General features: G+C 37.9%; 1 protein-coding gene across 2 annotated transcripts; it reads right to left on the reverse strand.

Moving 5' to 3' along the window:
* Window positions 1-8244: 8244 nt before the first annotated feature.
* Window positions 8245-20402, reverse strand: ufm1 (ubiquitin-fold modifier 1). 2 transcript variants are annotated; one of them, XM_085174457.1, is made up of 6 exons: window positions 20279-20402; window positions 20122-20178; window positions 15051-15108; window positions 13177-13216; window positions 12055-12107; window positions 8245-9251 (listed from the first exon to the last, which is right to left on the reverse strand). In XM_085174457.1, coding segments are annotated over exons 1-6 (225 nt in total). In that variant the 5' UTR covers window positions 20281-20402; the 3' UTR covers window positions 8245-9236. The 2 variants fall into 2 exon arrangements, with proteins under 2 accessions (XP_085030583.1, XP_085030582.1); XM_085174456.1 differs by having other exon boundaries at window positions 12075-12107; window positions 20279-20400.
* Between the last annotated feature and the right edge of the window lie 216 nt (window positions 20403-20618).

Genomic DNA, 20618 nt, shown 5'->3' on the forward strand with positions numbered 1-20618 from the left:
CAGAATCAAGAGGTAGGAGTTTTAATCTGTGATGCTGTGACAAAGCATGTGACAGTGAAAGTAAACAGAGTGCTTTTTAAGAAGAACAAAATGGAGATATTTTACGCTCATGATTTATCTCTTACTTCACAATATGCATTGCTGATGCTCACTAGGGTTTGAGGCAAATCACAACACTGGCTCACTGTCTATGGAGGAGCTCCAGATTCTGCATCTTATTTACAACATGCTGGCTGATTGCTTTGGGAGAAACATGCACTGATCTGAATCTGAAGTCCCTTTGTAATCTAAAGACCATATATTATTAGAAGACTTCACTCCCTGAGTGCAGTCATAATTGCGATTCCTAGAGTTTTCAAAAATATTATGGGAGTGGGGCATTTTGCCATCAGCCTTCTCTCGGGGTAAGTCCCTGAACCATCTCTTAGTTATGCTGCTATAGGTTCACACAGCTGAGTGACTTCCCATGATCCACTGAGGAGTTCTCCTACACCTTTTTTCACTTCCCATGTGTTTATATTCAATAAGCCTTGGTTGCTGCTGGTTTTCCATGATGCACTGACTGTTTCTTTTCTTCCACAGTGGGTCTTTTGTCCTGTCTTCCTCTCATCGTTGACCAACAGGTTAAGGCAGATGGCTGCACCTCCCTGGACCTGGTTGTCCCGAAGGTTTTTTCTCTTAAAAAGGAATTTTTCTCTCCACACTAATACCAAGAGTTTGCTCATTGGGGGTGTCTGACTGTTGGTGTTTCTCTGTATTATTGCACGGTCTTTATGTTATAGCATAAAGCACCTTGAGGCAACTGTTTGTGTGATCTGGCGCTATACAAATAAAACTGAACTGAATTGACTTTATATACACTGCATGTCATTAAGTTTTTATCTACTCTCTTCCATAGTTTGTCTTCTACCCTGCTTGTTTTTATCTTGTTAGCTCCTCATCTCTAATGAGCATAACCATCAAGACACATGGTCGCTCCAAATTTTAGACTGGTTATGCTGGTGGTCATTTCCTGTTAAAGGGCTATTCTTCCTCCCCACTGTTCCCCCACAAGTTCTTACTCTTTAAAGTTTATCACATACTAAGAGATTTCCTTCCATTAAGGTAGGATCTTTACCATACAGTACAAAGCTCCATGAGGGGATTGTTTTAGTGTTATGGTGCTGTATAAATAAACCTGAATGCAATTGAAGCTTATGCATTCAAAATGCATTAAATAAACGAGTCATAATAAAACTATAATCAATACACAAATTCAGTCTTGTTATTCTTTGCCACTTTATACTTATACTTCACACTGAATAGCTTTTTTTCATATCGGTAATTTAAATATAAACTTTTGTGGTACATAAATTGTTTAAAGGCGTCTCTACTCGCCTGGCAACACCATCACACAGCTGTTACGTTTGTGCTTTCAACGCTCGGCATCTACGAAAGGCAGCGGGCCTCCTATCACTCTCTGTTCTGTCGCCACTATCTCCATAACCACAGAGAACATGTTTCCTCTTGAGGAAGCACACACATAAAAGCAACAGCTCAACGTGCAAAATCACTGGTTATATGTTACTGCAGAAGATGAAACAGCTTCTCTGTCTGGGTCAGCTGAATGTGTAATAAAACCCCCCACTTGCTTCCAATTTGCACATAAGCATTCTCACAACTGCGTACATACTCACATCTGGGCTTTCTTTGTTCATATGTTACAGTCAGAAAATGTAGGTTTTCAGACGACACACCAGGAACTCTTCTCCAAACACACTCGTTAGCTCGGCTGCTGCTCTGTAATCATCAGCACAAGGACTGTGTGAGTTTACATTTACACAAAGTGCCATTCTGGTTCGAGTTTGCTGTCTCGGGAAACTGCGGGTTTGTTCCTGCATCTCACACGCTCATTTCCATTACAGATGACAATGCTCTTGCCATTCAGTTAGGGGAACAGTTAGCATTATAAACTAGAGGGGGATTGGGTAAATATCTGTGTTTCTGTGAATTCTAGATTGATTGGCAGGCAAACTGTAAGAAATTAAAGGCTTTAAATTAAATAATTAAACTAGTTTCTGTTAGTTTCAGTTCTAGGTAGTGTACTTACAAACAAAAAGAAAAAAAGAGAAGAAAAAGAAAAATCTGTCACTCAGGTTGACATTTACTGCTGAGACTTTTATCTTAAATACAGAACAGACAGTAAACAAAACTGGCTCTAATGATTTGTTTACATCTTGTGCGTGAGACTTCTTCCAGTTGGTTGGCTTTGTGACATGCCCTCTATAGAGCACATTCTCTCTATTTCATGTGATTTTACAGAGGTGATGAGTCTAATAAGGGACAAACCTGCCACACTCCATCACACATCAGACAAAGCACTCAGCTCTGAGCCCTCCAGGCAGTGTCAATTTCTGCTGGTTGTTGTCGGCTCTCGTGGCCTGTTGGAGGTGAACATTTGTTACAGTACTTCCGCAGCATTTTCTTTTTTTTCTCCGGTGAATTACTTTATTGCAAGAGAAGAACAGTGATTCATCCCTTTTACCATGCTTTCAGCGCTTCCCCTTTAATTGTTTTCTATTTAATAGAATCCTTTTGGAGCAAAAGTACAGATAAGAATAGAAGGCCCACAGAGAAGAACAAATTAAAGTTGTTTATATTCCAGATATTCCTGTGTTGCACGAGCATTATCTTGCATATTTTTTGGCCACCTAATAGTATAACCAAGTTTATCTAGGATAAAAGAAGAAAAACAACAACAACAACACACACGCACACACATTCTTCTAAATCAGTAAACGGCTTAAATGCAGTCTTGACTTTCATCTAAATAAGACAAAGAAAATACTTTTTTAATAGGCTACTGCTCTCTAGTGGTAAAACGTGGTAGGGCAGTTCAGCAATCAGCTCCTAAGTCAAGTGCTGTTACCAGATTGAGAGATTAATCAGAAAAATTAAAATAATTCTCCAACAGGTTCCGATTCAAAACTGAATCCTTTCTGTGCTAATTGCTTTTACCTATTAATAATGGCAGCTTGTGTTACAGAGAACTATTTAGACTGACGTTTGCATTACTGTTGCCTGAAAGGGGTAAACAAAATCATTTGGTAACTACCTTAGACCCCACACAGTACACAAAACATCTACTTGCAAGCTAATGTCAGGCCAGATTTTTAAACCTGCACTTACCAATACAGACATCTATGTGATCACTGTGTTTAACCTGCAGTGAAGAGATCCACGCTTTATGGGAACTGTGCGAAAGGACTATGTTAAGTGCAGGCATATGTGTGAGAGAGACAGAAAGAGAAAGAGATGGTCTGAGTGCCTAATTATAAGGTTTGAACCCTCCTAAGTGAACTAAAAGTCAGAATACGAGGTGAAGTGGGTTTGAAGGTTAACAGTCCTCCTGCTTTTCCCTGTCCACCAACACACGCTGTGGACAGAAATACACACTATGCAAATGCTTTCTGGCATTTAACATCTGTGCAACAGTGAGATCCCTATTACTAAAGGAAGGCTGCTCACTGCAGGGACATTAATGGACATCAACAGTCCCTTTAGTTTGTGGCAATGTTACACAACATGTAGACTTTCCCACAGGGAAGACGTCCAACCCTGTTTCCAGAAAAGTTTGAATGTTGCCTTAAATATAAATGGGAACAGAACATGATACGTACAATGTTAAAATTTAGATTTAAAAAATATGATTATTTTGAATTTGATGCTTGTGGCACATTTCAAAAACGTTTGGTCAGTAAAAGGCGTCAAATGCTCAAAAAAAAAAAAATCACCTGGTCAAACTCCTACCTAACAGTCAGTGCAGTTAGTCACATGAGTGAAAAAAGAGCTTCCCAGAAATCTGAAATAAATGTATTTTCACCAAAACAAGTTGTCTTTGTGAGTTTTATTTAGCTTTTGCAAAGGGGTGAAACAATAAATACAGAATGTGGCAGCAGCCTGCGTATGTGGCCAAGAAGATTTACAAGCACAGAGGTTTGGCCTCAAAAGTAAAAATGAGGTGGGATTTACAACTGTGTGATAGACTGCACTGCACAAGCAAATATTTCAGCATTTTCATGTTTTTCAACATAAAAATACAAAGAATTCAGTGATTTAATAACCTGTGATATGTATCACTGAAAGATTCCGAGAACGAAGAGAAACCTCTACATGCAAATAAACAGGTGTTAGTTTCAGACCATGGGGCAACGCTGTAGAAGACAAAACGTTGTGGTAATTATTAGATGAGCTCAGAAACACTATTTGAACCCCGTGCAAACCAAGTGCAAACCTGTGAATTGAGCAATAGCAGCAGCAGTACACTGTATTCAATTTTGTCTAGAGCTAATAATCACTCACAGTAAGTTTCTGGTTTGCAACAGCAGTGCTTTGTGCTACACGCTAACCTGACTGTGCATAAATACGCTCAGTGAAAACATGAAATCACAATTTTTAGTGAAACATTTCCGTCCACTATTTTAGGCAGTCGTCCTTTGCTTTTTAGCAATATACAACAAAAGTGTCCCGGTGCTAAAGTGAATTAAGGCATTAGTTGATTTTATGTCATAAATAAAAATCTCAACTGATGGTGGCACAGGAAATTAAAGGATAAACTCTACTGAAAAGTAAATGAGCATCAAATTTCATGATAATCCATTCAATTTTACTAAAAGCCTGAGTATCAGCCAAGGCTGTTCTAAAGATAAAGTCGGGGGATGATCTGAGGATCCATTGTCTAGGCAGCATGGGTGTCCAATCTACTCCAGAGTATTTGTGGAGCTCTAAATTGCTCTGGCTGCACACTCTCACAGCATACTATCGCTGAGCGCACATGAACTGCTGTTGGAAAACTACACTGGCTGAGCCTGCTTTTTCTGTTTTGTCCAAGCTGATGGAGTGCACATTGCCCGTGGCTGTTGTGCCCTTAAAATACACTCTCTAAGCAATTTATTAATACCTACACAACCCCTCTGCACACATAGTTGCAGAAAGTTGTTGCACAGATGGAATCGATGCAAAGGAACTGGGGACAATAAAACAATTAACTCTAGGACTGCCTTGCAGGTTCAAGAGTGGACAGCCAGTCAGATTTATACAAGACATCCATTTCAGTTAGCTGTTGTGTTGAATCACGTTATTGGTTGATAACACCGTAACATACGACGTATGTCACTGCTGATTAATACATTTTTAAGTTGAATGAAACGTAAAATGGTAGACCTGGTATGTTTAATCCATGACATGTAGTGGTTGGCATAAAAGACATAAAAGTTGATACTTTTAATACCAAACACACTGAGTATTAAATGCAGGCAGTCTGAAAGCGGTAAGGAATCTGTTCATTCATTTCACGGCAATAGGACAATACTGTAGTCATCAGACCATCTTCACCTCCTGTGTAATAATAGATGAAACAACCTATCAGACACACACCAGGGGCGACAAAGAGAATTGTTGTTAAGCCAACTGAACTCATCAGACTTGTGGTTCTTACAGTAGGTTTCCTTTGGATCCTTTTTGGATATAGTTTTAAGATGACATGTCATACATACACTGACAGGACAATTACTATTTAAAGAAATATTTGGGCTTACTTTCAAAATATAACTTGAATATTTTCCTTGAATTTATTCACATTTGAGAAGAGAAACAAATAATTACTGCCAAACCATGACGTGACACGACAAACAGCGAGCGTTTTGTTAAAAAAAAAAAAAGAAAGAAAAGAAAAGAAACTACTGAGGAAGATTAAACCTGGCAAACTAGGGCTTTCAACCAGCTGCCATACTAAATTTATGACAGAAGGGGGCAGAATCAGGTCATTCATATAATTAAATAATCTTGATGTGATGCCTCAACTGGTTTTCCTCATGTTTCCTAATGTGTGACACTCTATTCCCAGGGGGTGTGGACTTTGTGATTGAGGTTCTAGTTCAGCTGGGACTAAACTAGAACTACACGGTTTGCAGCATGAGCTGTATATCCACGTTTTAGAGACTGATGTGTGACAATGGGGGTGAAAATTAGCTGGACGGGATGACGGAGAGAATCTCTTTCCATTCCCTGGCTCCTGATTTCTTTATCTGGCTCACTGACTTGTGGCCACAGTGATGATCTTGTCTGCACGGTGAATTGAAAGATCACCAGATCTCATTTTAGATTGGCCGCCTTTACTCGGTGGCTGCACACTCAACATGTCATTTATGAAGCAGGTTGAGCGCAAACGATTGGGGGAAAGAGGGCAGCAGACCAGTGCATGGGGAAAACCCATTTCATAGCAAATGGGCTTTTCGCCGTCACACAGACACAGACACAGTGTCAGGCACAGCCGCTGAGACCAGTCAGCACTACGCTGTCAGCCCGTGTCAGCTCCCGGTTCCCCGTTTGTCTCTTTATGTATGTCATCTTTATATCAAGAGACTAAAAATACAGCTGGAGACCTCAAACTGTTTCCTAACTCGGTTCAAGACAAATCTATCAATCACTGGAACATGTCCAATCTTTGTGAGTGTTAATAATCTTAATATCAGTGGTTTGCAAATGAACTGTTACCTCCTCATACATCATCAATCACAGTCTCTCACATCTTTTAAATACAACTGTACACCACAAATGCTGTTATCAAAAACTCAGTATTCTCAGTTATTTCAGTGGCCTAACTGTTTACAGTTAGCTAAACCAGTGGCTATTTAAGACACAGCCATGGCTTTAAAATTGCAAAGAGAAAATCTCAAATGGAGAATTCTGCAACAGTCTTTTAAAGCATTTATCAAATTTGATGTGTTATCCTGTACCTGCACCCTTTTTAAAAAAAAAAAAAAAAGTCTTGATTTGAAATCTAAATGAATTTGGAAAATTCAAAGAGTGAGCTTTCTAGGAGTTTAGCTAAAGACGTCCCAATTTGACACCCACTAAAGTGTCTCCCCTGAGTCTTTATATTCCACAGCAGAGGCAACAGACCGAACTGTATGAACTGCCTTTTGATTGTCTCGTACAATGGACCTGCTGAAGCCAGCTACAGCTTATAAAGTGGTGGTAGGAGCTATTTAGTTTGTTGATTAAAAAGTAGTAAGAGTTGTTGTATATTTTAAATTTAGTTTAAAATATCCAAACCCTGTTATTTAGTTAATCTCCTTCTTTTGATTAGTTTACTAACTGCATTATTTTAAAAGAGCAGAGAAACACCAGGAGGCTCTCATATTTCATACAGCCTGTTAAAGGACCAGCATGCATGAGGGGCCTATTTTTTCCAGAGTAATAGAACCCACAGGACAAACTATTTTTTTTTGTTCTATTGTTTGCTTACTCGCATTTGATAAATAACCCAGAAAACATATAGAACAAGTTTGTAATAGACTTCTTTTGCCCAAGTACTATACCCACAGTGCATCAGTGCCTCTTAAGTTAGGTTTGACTTTGGGGCACAGTTCAGCCTGCAGCTGGCTCGGGACATGGAGCTCAATGAATGTGATTACGAGACTTTTTTTTTGCATCTCAGAAATATTAAACCAGAGCATCCATTCTGTTTAACTGTGAAATTTTAATTTCATGCTTTAAAGAGCACAAATTCAGGTGTGAAATAAGCTGATCTCTTACCTTTTTTTTATTTTTTTTATTTAAGTTTCATCTTATTCGGTTTAGTCAGCATGCAAAATGATCATGTATTGATCTTGGCCTAAAGACTATTTACCCGTTTAAAAACTTCAAAAAAGTTACTCTTTTTTTCCCCCCTTCAGGAACACATGTATGAGAAATATCTGCAGCAATTAAGCAATTTTCAACCACCAACATTGCAACGCTGGGAGATAACATCTGCTGCATTCAGGGCACTCTGCGGTCGACTCCAATTTAAGAAGCAAATTTCTGCTGTGCCCAGCAGTGATTTTGATTAAAACAGAAAAGCAAATCCATTTGCGATGGCCCTCATACTCCTCCCCCCCATCCCAGCCTGCATCCTAACAAATGGTGAGACACAACCGTAAGCTTTCTCTTGTGTATTACACCATGCACACTGCATTATTCACCCCAGCCTATTTTTCTTTACAAAGTGTGAATTGTATTTATTTTTGGGGGGTTGAGAAACTGAACCAATTCAGAAACAAATGATGCAGACCTTCTCAAATGAAAATGATTAATACGGAGAGGATAGTCGGCTGCTTCTTTGCATTATTCAGTTAATAAAGCACATTTCATAAAGAAAAAAACACGGACTGGTCTATTAGTCATGTTGTTTTGGATGGAAATAATCAAGGAGGCTTGATATTAAGACACAATTTCTGTTTACTTGTTTTTCAAACTGCCACACTGTCAAAAAGAGAAGCCACATGACAAACGACTGCAAACATGTGACATTTATTTCCAAGATGAAAATCCGTGTTACCAGTGGTTGATGAATCTTATTGATAGCTACTCAGACACATCTCGATGCCAATTTTAATCTAAGCTCTTTCGACGCTTGGCTTGTTTTATCAACACCTGCTTTATCAGTTCATAATCAGGCAGCATTATTCAGTGGAGATTTTCTATATTTATTGTGTGTAGGTGCGCAGTGTATGATTTCAAGTGGGGGGGATGAGCGCATTTGATGCTCAAATGTAACCTGAGAGAGGGCAGCAAAGAGCCATATGTTTGAACAGATTGATTTAACGGTTTCATGCTTTAATCAGAAGCTGTGTTGGATCGACTCAAAGACAAATCTGGTCCCCAGGACAACTGCAGCATCTGTTTGAAGAACACTGCTCTGACACAAGGTGCCTGATTAGCACAGATAAAGTCACCAGTCGCTTAATGAAGCACTTAACAGCATCCTTTGTAGATATTATTACCAATTCCAGTACGAACAAAAGTAACGCTGCACTGAGCATGTGCTGTTGGTCATATGGATTCTTTATTGTCATTTACAAAGATACAAAAGTCAGCTGACTCAGTTGTTTGCTGATCTTTGCTGGGATGTAGATGCTGTGTTGTGTGAATTCATTACTCTCTTACTCTCTATTGATGTTACTCCAAACTTTGAACTTGACACAGGGAACATGCGCACGTCATCAATGTGTTTAAATATACTCTCATGTGAGTCACTGTCAGTGTTGGGCCAGAAAATAAAAATGACACACGCTGAGGTGTTTCCTGGGTCTCGAGCATTACATGAATCTGCCGCGTGAGTCATTATGCCGATGTCGACGAGGAAAAGCAGCATCAGTCTCCTTGTCCTCCCACTCTGTCTCTTGGAATGAGGCGAAGCTCTGAGCCGTGCTTCAGAAACACATTCCCTGCAACACAAGGCAGAGGACTATATAAAGATCATGGTTCATAATCAGCTTGCTTTAATAAGGGGTTTTATTGTCACCAAAGCTGCCAACAACATGTCAACTCACCAGCTGGGAGAGAAACTTGACAAAAAAGCATGCAATCTCTGACTCAAAGTCTTGGATTCGATTACAACTTGCACACAGATTCAGTCTTCACACAGACGCTTCGAGCTGGAACGATCTCTAAACTGACAGATGAAAAAAAACCTAGTGCCTAATTTTCAGCTCTTCAGTCAGCCTACATAAACCAATTATTAAAAAAAAAGAAGTGGATATTAACAAGAGCATGCATTTTAAGCAGTTCTTATTGGCATATGTGCACCTTTGCTATTTTCCAAAAGAAGTGTGATTTTAACCTTGTTGGGAAAAAAAAGAACTTGACAGATTGATTAACACCATCTCAGTCCTGTAAACAGGAGGTGGAGTGGCTGCAGTGGGTGAAAAAAAGCCAATCTGACAGAGGTTTCTGAACTGCTGCTATTCTTGGCAGCACAGCGCATGAGTGTAACTCGGATAAAAAGCTGAATGCCCACCAATGTCCTTCCTCAGCAGAAGAGACCCAATGCATAAGGAGAAGTAGGCCAAACTTCTACAGTTCTGATTACATTCAACCTATAATATAAATGTGACAAGATCTCCGAGTATGACCAGTGGTGATGAAGTCCTGCAATTCTTTGTAAAGAGACTGGCTGAATGATTAGTAAGATTTTCAATACTTGCTTATCAAGGTAGCACTGTGACATCTCTGCCCTCCCAAATTCACATCTAACTTGTAAGATCCAAAACCAACCAACACTATTTTATCCCCTTTTTTTAAGTAAATCAAAGACAACCTAATTAAAAACACATTTCAGCTACCAAACAAATGGAAGATTGTTCAGGTGGCTGCAGTAGACTCAGATCGGTTAAACAGAGAACATTAATATCAGGCTGCTCTCTCTTTTGCCTTCAGAGCTGTCTTAATTCTTCCAAGTCATAGATTTAACAAGGTGCATAAAACATTCCTTAGAAAATTTTGGTCCACCTTGACATGATACTATCAGACAATTGTTGCAGATTGGTTGGTTCATAACTCTCCCATTCCATCACATCCCAAATATACTCTATTGGATTTAGATTTGGTGACTGATGAGGCCATTTAAGAACTCTACTCATTCGAATGTTCAAGAAACCAGCTGAGAGGATTGGAGCTTTGACATGACGTGTTATCCTGCTGGAAGCAGCCATCAGAAGAACAATACACTGTGCTCATAAAGAGATGAACATGATCAGCAATGCTCAATAAGCAATGCTCAGTTGATACTAACAGCTCCAAAGTGTCCCAGGAAAATATCTCCCCACCAACACCAGCTTGAACCACTGAAAATATGCAGTGTGGATCCATACTTTCATATTTATGATACATTCTTACCCGGCCATCCGAATACTGCAGCAGAAATCAAGACTCACACCAGGCAATGCTTTTCTACATACCTTGGTTGTAACAAACCTTTACTTGAGATACTGTCGACTTCTTATCTGCTCAAAGCAGTCTGGCCATTCTCCTCTGACCTCCGGCATCAACAAAGCATTTTCACCCACACGTGAAATATCAAGTGATACTCAAAGCATTTCTTCTCCCTTTCAGACCATTCTCAGTAATCCCTAGGCTGTGTAGGAAAATCTCAGTAATCAGCAGTTCCTGAAATACTCAGATCAGCCCCTTCTGGGACCAACAACCATGCCCCAAAGTCACCTAAATCACTTTTCTTTTCCTGTTCTGATGTTTGCTCAGCAGTTTGTCTTTATCATGTCCACATCCCTATAAGCACTGAGCTGCTGCCATGTAATTGGTTGATCAGAGATTTGCATTATTGGACAGATAAACAGTTAAACTTAAAGTGTCTGTTGGATGTATATTTGATGATGCTGTAGCTAATAAAGTTAAACACTTAATGTGCTCTATATGCAACTATTGTACTCATATTCTAAGGTAGCACAGATTTGTGATGGGACTCTCATTGTCATGTTAGATTCAGGTGTGTTTCTGCTTTTTATCTTTAGAGATGTTATAATTAAACATGGTCACTGTGTGACCTCACCAATGATGCAAAATGTTCAGGGATTTAAAAAAAAAAAGTGAGTTAAGTGTCCCTGTTTTGACAAATATCCATCTTTTTCTCTTAAAAGCTCTTTCTATACAAATATTTCCAAAATTAAATAATTAATTATAAAGGAAAATTAAACCAAAATGTTAAAACAGGCTTAAATGACCCAAATTTAATTAGAAATGACTGATCGTAGATCAAGTTGTAATGTTACCTCCAGTAAGAATTACCTTGTATTTTCTTGCTCTCTTTGTGGAACCACGCACAGTGACATCCCATTGAGTATTAGCAGAAATACTGGTGGTGACCAGTGGTAGCCCCCAGGCTCCCAGTAGATGCACCTATGGTTTCAATTTCAAAATCCTATCTTGCCTTGTTCTCAAGTTATTGCATTTGCAAGGTTTTCAGAAAACGACCGCTGACCTTCAGGCCAATGTCACTGAGATTTGAACACGTTCGAGATATAAAGCCTAATGATTCATACTTTGTTCAAGGACTGTATTAATTGCTTAGGCTATTTATGATTTGACAAAAGCAGTCTGACAAGTGTCAACAAGCTTAAAAGAAAGCCCAGAGGTCATTTGCATATTAATACAACAGATGGAGAACATGTGACCTTAAATCACCTTGAGGATCAAAGTATTTCTAATACTTAAAAAAAGAAAAGAAAAACATACATAAGAACATATGAAATCACCTGCAGTCTGAGCCGGGTTGATTCCTATTCCATCTGCAAAGCAAACATTAAAATGAGAATGTAAACAGAAAATACAGAAAATACAAGAAAAAAACTGTTATCCAAAAGACAAGCAAAGAAATAAGAAATAAAATGTATTCAATAACTGGTTCATTTGTAATAACAGTTCACTCAGCAGCAAAACTGACAGCAAAGATCTGGAACAATGACAGACGAGCCATTTTTCTTTTGATAAATTTAAAACTTATCTTTGAACGTATCACCACTTCAGTCATTTTAACACAAACCTTATCTTTATGTTATCTGTCAACACAATATGTCCCCAAGAAAGTAATCTTTCTGTGATTTAAAATACAATTAAGTTCACTAGTCTAACACTGTCAGAACAGAGCAGAAGAAAACGACGTCACCAGCAATCTGCTGTTCGATTGCTGGAGTACAATGAAAAAGCCAACAACAAGAAATCCAAAATTGTAAGATCAGGTGTCATTCGTCCGTACAATTTTGTTGAGCTTGTGTGAACTGCTCAGCTTTTTTTTCACAGCTGGTAGGAGTAACACCCAGTGTGGCCTTCTGCTCCTCTTAAGGATCAACTTGTCACGCTTTCAGAGATGCTCTTCTGCATATCTTGGTTCTAACAAGAGATTATTTGAGTTACTTTTGGTTTCCTATCAGCTAGTAGAAATCTTTTTCACCCAGAGACACCCCGCACCCAAATTCTGATCCTTATTTTGAACTTCAGCAGGTCCAGTCTTGACCATGACCACATGTCTAAATGTATGTTTGATGAGATATTCCCATTACGCTATGTTTGCTTGCTTTTGGTGATCAATATATCATTATATGTGACTTGACAGTACTTCAAGCATCAGCTTATTTCCAGACTCGCTCTGTAGTTCAAAGATCACAGCAAGCACGCCTTCACTTTGATGCATCTTCCACACATCCTTCCAGCTTTTTGTTGATTTCAAACCTGCCTGTCAAAACACTTGGCTTGTAAAAGCACGAGACTCTCTGTAACCATAAAATGATTCCTAATAACTCGAGTTCACTTGGAACATCAAATAAATAAATAAATAAATAAATAATTCTGTGTACTCACCATTTGTTATTATTGCACTGGTTGCTGACGGCACTTTAAACTGGAAGAGAAATTGAAGCAGATACCAATGTTAACATTAAAAGTGAATTTCTCAACAGAAGTTACCATTTGACATTTCAGCAGCACTAATCCATTCTAGTTAAATAATCAGGGACATGTTGCTCCCATATTTCACTTGGCCTGAAGACAAAGTGTGAAACTAAAACTACCATGAAAGACAGCTTCATCTACTGAATCAGCGCGCTGCCGTTCTCTGACTTTATTGGGTAACAATTTCAAAATAGAAGTGAGAGCTACTACATGATGTCTTCACTACCATAGTGAGTAAAACAAGCAAAAACAAAAAACTCTTTTGTTTTTGTCCTTTGTCTCCCAACTTTCACGCTTGTCAGACACACAAGTGTTTTGCGGTTTCACACAAAAATGCACCTGAGCACACACAAACACGCACACATTCAAATAAACACTTTAGAGAGGGCCTGTGGGAAAGATAGCCACGCTTGAATTTCTGGAAGAAAATCACTCAGCACGGTTACAATACATGTCCTACTTCAGTGTTCGGCAGAAGAGGATGTGGGCTGGTGGGGATTTGCTGCAAACGGGTGGAGGAAGCAGTCTGTCTCCAGGGAGATAAGGTTAGCAAAGTGCTGCTCACCAAACTACTGGCTTGTGTAGCACAAGCAGCACACATGAAACAGTTTGATCAGAGACAAATGGGAGGTGATGAGCTTTGTTTTTGTGGCAGAAAGAAAAGAAAAGAAAAAAACTCCTAAAGGATTAAATATAGCATATAAATGAGTTCAAACCACCCGCCTGGTTGGCTGGTTTATGATAAAATATTTAACATTATATCTTAAAGAAAATACAATCATTTTATTCTGCCAGTTGAACCATAATAAAGAAAATGTAAAATATAAAGCTACTAACACAAAAGCAAAATCTGTGTTGATTAATAAATAAATGAAAGTGAACTTACTACAAAATACCAGCAGTATAATTCCACTCATTCCTTCAAATTCAATTTTATTCATATAAAATTGAGCGCTTGAAAAAAGTTTCTTCCTACTTTTATTCACTCTTAGCAGAAATGTACAATTTGTAGTCGAAGTAGAATACACAGTCCTTGATGAGTAAGAGCAACAAGGCAGCAATATGAAGCCACTCAAGGAAACTACTCCCATGGTTAAGTAATTCAAAGGCTAACATTTGTGGGAAATCAATGGTGAAATCTTTGTAGTTCTACTTAACCATAACTGTATTCTCCTCACAGTAAATTAACTTCTAGCAGCACGTATGTTCATTGCATGCAAATTTGGGGATCACAATGTGAAAATTACGTTTCATTAGTTTCCTGGTTTGTAACAGAATGAGATTAATACCCTGTCAACACACTGAAAAGGAGCACATCTGCAGCCGCAGCTTTACTCATTCATTAGGATGATTTAAGCCGCAGTACTGCTGTGTGTTTATGCACAGAAAAGGGGAAGAAAATACACTTCAAAGGCTAAAGAGAGGCTTTGTGACAGCAGACGGCTCTATTGATTAAAATATAAGTGAACCCGTTGTGTCAGACTGAAAAACGTGGCTGAAAAACACATCCAGTGACTGAAACACTTACTGCAACAAGACTTCATTTTAGTCTATTAAAAAGTACAATTGTTTATACTAGAATTTTGTAACTATAAATAGATGAATGTTGAATAAATGTTGCAAGGGTATGTCACAGTCAAAACCATCAAATATAAAACTGTTTGTAAATTAGCTGACATATATTTTCACATGTACCATAGATCTGTATTAAGCTGAACAGCATTACTGCGCAATGCAATTATTCCACCGTAGTCTTGCACAAAGAACAAGGAGAAAGAGCTTACCTCCTCAGCTGCAAACTTCAAAACCGCTGTGAATGGTGTGCTCTCTGGGACACTTAGTCTGCAACAGACATATTAAAAGGGATTTTAAAAATGCTCTAAAATAATATTTTTATTTTATAAAATGCCTACTATTTTACAGTCTTGTGAAGAAGAAGGTTTACACAGATCTATGTAGTCTAGTGAAGAACTAACTACATCCTTACTGCTAGCATAGGAATTAAGAGGGTAAAGAGCAACCAGGTGCTACAAATCAAAACTTATCAAATGTGAGCAGCTCTATAAAAGCACAAGGTGTGTGCTACCACAATCTTCCCAGGAGTGGACATCCCCACAAACTCAGACCATGCAAAGCTCAGAGAACTTGCCAAAAATATAAGAGCAACATCGGAGACTCTACAGGCCTAAACTAACATGTTAAATGTTAACATTACTGACAATATGGTGGGAAAAATACAAAACAAGTGCACAAAAAGTAACCAACTTGTGTTTCCAGGACAAAGGCTCTTCTCTCTAGAAAGAACATGGCAGCGAAGGTTTGCAAAGTTGTATCTAAACAAACACCAAACCTTCTGGAACAATGTCCTTTAGTTAAGACCAAAGTGGAGATGTTGCCCATAATGCACAGCACCACGTTGGGCAAAAACCAAACACAGCATTTCAGCACAAACACCTCATACCAACTGTGAGTACAGAGGTGGTTTACAGACACTGGACCTGGACACCTTGCAGTCATTGAACCAACCGTATTTTGTATACAAAAATACAGAGAACTTGCCAATTGGCTGATCTAGAGCCAATTGTGAGGCCAACTGTCTGACATCTAAAGCTCGGCTCAACTTGGGTCATGCATCAGGAGAATGATCCCAAGAACAGTAGCAAATCTACAACACAAAGGCTAAAAAGAAAAGAATACATGAGTTGCACTGGCCCAGTTAAAGTTCACACCTCAACATACTGGCCAGGGCTGGTCCTTAAGAGTGCATAAAGAGTTAGACACACAACACTGTCAGATGGATGCTTCTCAAATGAATTCTGCAGAGCAGTGCTCAGTGGGGACCAGAGATCTCCCAAGGGCAACCCAAAAACCACCAGACTCTTTAAACAGATGTGAGAGGTTTTTTTTTAAATAAATAAAAATGTAAAAAAAAAAAAAAATCAAGGCCAGAAATGCAATTGCCAAGTAAGGTAATGCAGTGGAGGTGAGCTCTAGGAAGGTGAAAATCAATGGATGTAGTCAGCACTGCAGTAAAAAGAGAAAGAAGCTAAGCTTAAGCTGAATCTTCAGCCTATTTGTGAGAGTGAAAACCAGGGAGATTATGAAGATGACCTCAGTGTGTTAACTGAGAGCCAGTGGTAACCTTTTTTTGAATGTCTGACAGGGCTAATGCGATACCTCATTATCATCACCATCCCTCTGCTCAAGCCCATTATTAGCTCCAGCAAGGTTTTCTCTGACCTCATTAAAGAAAAGACGCTCTGTCAACAGGTTAAAGTAACAACAGTCTCCAGTATTTTACATCTAATTATTTGAACCTACTCATTTGAACCTTTGTTGGAAATTATGACCATGCATTATGTGACAAAAATACCATGAAAACAAAACACTCTGCAACTGCATCTTGTTTAAACCTCAATTCTACAAAGGGCACATCTCTTAAAAACCTTGTGTAAAACCTTAAATTAAGACATTTGGGATTTTTTTAATTCTTAGCTTCACTATTTGTATATTTTTTCACTAGACTGACCATCAAAGAAAATTCAACTTATATATTAATCAACTTTTTGCAGCTTAATAGTAGGGTTTAGCTGGGTTTCCAACCAGAATGGACAATCTTTAATTTATATAATTTCTAATCTTGCTTTCAAACTTTGCTTTGTAATAATATAGTTAAAATATAGGGATGTCATTTGGTGCTGCTTAAAAAATGATTGTCATAGAACATAATTTTAAGATTTAAGATGTTTTGATTTTATGTTTTTTAAGAAGTTAGCACACATTGTTTTGCTACTAATGTCAAATTAGTCCATAAAAGGTCAACAAAAGCTCAACAATTTAAGTGCTTTGAGACAATGTGATAGCAGGAATGTTATGCCCATATACACAAAACCAGATGACATAATCCAGTATGTAAAAAAGAAAGCCATTATACCTTTTGTTAATCTAAAAGGGAGAAAACAGTGAGACATCATTTATGTAAGGTGGCACACACTGCTTAAATTAACTACACGTGGACCAATCATGGCTTACATTTTAGTTACTTTTAGTTTTAGTTAAATAAAAAAAATGTAAAAAATTTTATTCATGTAGAAAAAAATGGTTTTATTTAGGGGTTAAAGTGAGATTTGGCAGGGGGAGTGCAGCATGGGGATAAGAATGACTTAGAATTAAGTCACATAATGATTTGTTTGTGAGCTCCAGTAGATTTTTCTTTGTGTATACACTTTGATCAAATGACCTGTGCTGCTACTCTATGTTCTGCTCTAGTTATATGGCTGATTGCTAACTCCTAGACACAAAGCTAATAGGTAGGTAAAATCCAGCAAGTGAATCCCCTTAAATATGAATTTTGCTACCCTTGATGTAACCTAGTAACAGTACTCAGGAAGCAACCAGCCCAACACATTGCATCATTCTAAATTCTATCTCAATATTGCAAACTAATCAGTTTACCCTGCACTAAACTGCCTGGTATTTTATGCAACCTTTGAATAGCATAAATTTAATACACGTTTTTAGTTTTGCAAGCTATTTCATAAAAGCATTGATTCAGCAAAACATTATTTATATCTCCAATATCTCATTTCAAAAATAATTAGAAATAAATTAGAACAGTACATGTAAGATTTAAATTTCCAGACTATAAAATTTCCCCTGCTAAGCAGTGCTTACCTTTAAAAAATAAAATGATCTAATGATCTAATTTAAAAATGATCTAATTACTCATTAGATCAAGGTGCTACAAAGCTATTCAGCTCCATTTTATTCCCTTGTTTCATTCATGGGAATACATTCATAATAAGCTATTTAATAATCTATTTAAATAAGACCTGAACAAGATTTTTTCTGGTCGTTTAGTGTTCATTCTACCACTTTATATTGCACTAAAAAAAAACCCTGAAAACAAACAAAGATAAAACAAATCAGCTGCAGAAATGGCAAAAATTGATTCTTTTTTTTTTTTTTTTTTTTGCCTGTCCCATTCGGTTCTTTAGCCGTCAGAATTGTTGTCTGAAGACCAACAAGAATACCCAATGGATTTATTTTGCCAAATGGATCATCATGGCATTGCCGTATTGGTCCATTTGATCTAACTTTGTTTTTATTATTTATTTTATTTTATTTTCAGTTGTTACAGACGGGACAGACATGAGTGAGGGATAGGAAAGGGAGAAAGAAAGAGGAAGGAAAAGAAAAACAGAAGGGGAGAGGGACAGTGAGAAAGGGGGGGAAAAAATATCTCCGGGATCACCTGTTGAGAGAAAAAGAATAGAAAACAAGCAAAAAAAACCAAAACAAAGCAACATACTAAACAACACCATCGCATTAATCTAGCTAAGTGTAAACAGCAGTAAATACTAAATATTGAATGTTGCGCACAATGTGCTTTGAAGTAGCAGCCAAGAAAGGTGTGATTTAAGTCTATGAACAGTGAACACCCGTGTGCACACCTGTGTGGATCGGCGCGCTTGTATTCAAATGGTTTCCCCATGTAATGGTCTGCAAGAGGATGTAGAGAGCCATAGTCCAATCACACTCCTCAAACATACTCTATACCCCGGGTCCAGGTATCCTCGCCCCCAGAGGGGGAAACAGCACCCAGACCCAAGAGATGTTATCCTTCCTTCCGGAGTGGAGGCAAGCAGACCGCCCCAGGCTCCGCAGCAGCAGGGAGGCCAATCGGACAGCCAGCATCTCTTCCCAGCAAAAATTGATTCAACTATGATTTCTGCATAAAATCCATGAAGGATTTCAGGTAATTTGTCAGAAACCTGAAGTTCAACCAGAAATGCAAATGGATCTGTTTAATATGCCAAAGTGTTGCTCAAACAGAAGAACCAGAGTATTAGAAAAAATATTGAAAACCTAGATTTGAATACTTAAAATACTTTAAAATTTTAAACTCTGTATCAAAAGCTATTGAATATTCAACAATATCATCAAAATTATGAAACGTATACTAATAATACTTAAAAAAAAATAGATTCACTAAACTTACTTTTTCTAGTTAAAAAAAAAAAGACTTTGTCATACTCTGAATTAGCATTCTAAGCAGAGTATTTTTTTAAACATGCCTGTGCTTGACTATGACAAAGACTTGGATTATAAAAAGCACACTGTGCAAAGTCAAACACCACAACCATAACAGTCTGTCTGAGGGCTTAATGTTAAAAGGTCTGCTTTACATTTACCATTGGCTGCTATGATTCCTGTTTCTGCTCTTCCTGTCCATGTTCTGATGTCTTTTTATCCTGCATATAGCAGGGACATCAATGCCATTTTAAAATGTGGGGCCCCAAACAGCCAACTTTTATTCAGTTTGTATTAATTCAGATCTTTTTTAAAACTATAGACTCATTGTAAATACTGGAAAACCAGAAACTTTTCTGTCATTTAATCATTTACCTATTACTTAACTGCTTTGATGTAGTACGAATGGCGGTCATTAATAGGAAAAGCTGTAAAACTTATAGAAATACAGTTAAAAGTTTAAAATTTAATAATATTTTTGACTCTGGCTGTTTGTCAGGATTCACATATATTATACAAATTACTTTAATGAGTGCCATTTCCATTGATCACGACGTAAAGATGGTCAGGTTAATTCATAACAGACCTCATAAAATGCTGTGAAGCCACACTACAGAAAACGGAAGCCGATTGTGATTACAGTGTCAGCATCTGCACTAGCAGATGTTCACTCATTGCCCACGTGTTACGTTGCTTAATAAAAAACTACAAACACAAAATATCTGCAGTAGCCGTGAAATGCTAACTAAACGTTAAATAAAGTTGAAAATGTAGCTGGCTGATATATTAAAGCGGTGACTGCTGAGCTGTCAGTGTACTCACACTTTGTATGGTAGCCGGGGGTCCGACGTCAGGGTGATTTTAAACGTTACTTTAGACCTAATGAAGAACACACCATTACAGTTGTTAACAGACGGATACACGTGAATGCATGTAAAATATGTCCATGTCAAAATTTCACGAAAGTCCAAAAACTCACATCTTTATGGGCGAGGCGACTCCGCTTGATATCTGTTTATACAAACCCGGAAGTCAGAAGGACCCTCACGTACACGTCATCCATCTGGTGCCAAGTTTGAGAAGTAAATGTACCTATTTTAAAGTTTAATAGTTAGCTAAGATTTTTTTTCATGAATGACTAATTTTTTTCAGTTAAATTGCGTATTATTATTCAAACATAATCCATTTTATGTCCTATTAACGGACAGGCATTCATAGCAAATAGCTAACATTTACCGTAAAGGCTATAAACAAGACGCAGTTACTTCTGTGAGGCGCACTGACATCTTTCAGCACTGTTATTCAACTCAATCCAGGTT

Source organism: Neolamprologus multifasciatus, chromosome 10 (assembly GCF_963576455.1).
Source record: "Neolamprologus multifasciatus chromosome 10, fNeoMul1.2, whole genome shotgun sequence".
NCBI classification, from domain to species: domain Eukaryota; kingdom Metazoa; phylum Chordata; class Actinopteri; order Cichliformes; family Cichlidae; genus Neolamprologus; species Neolamprologus multifasciatus.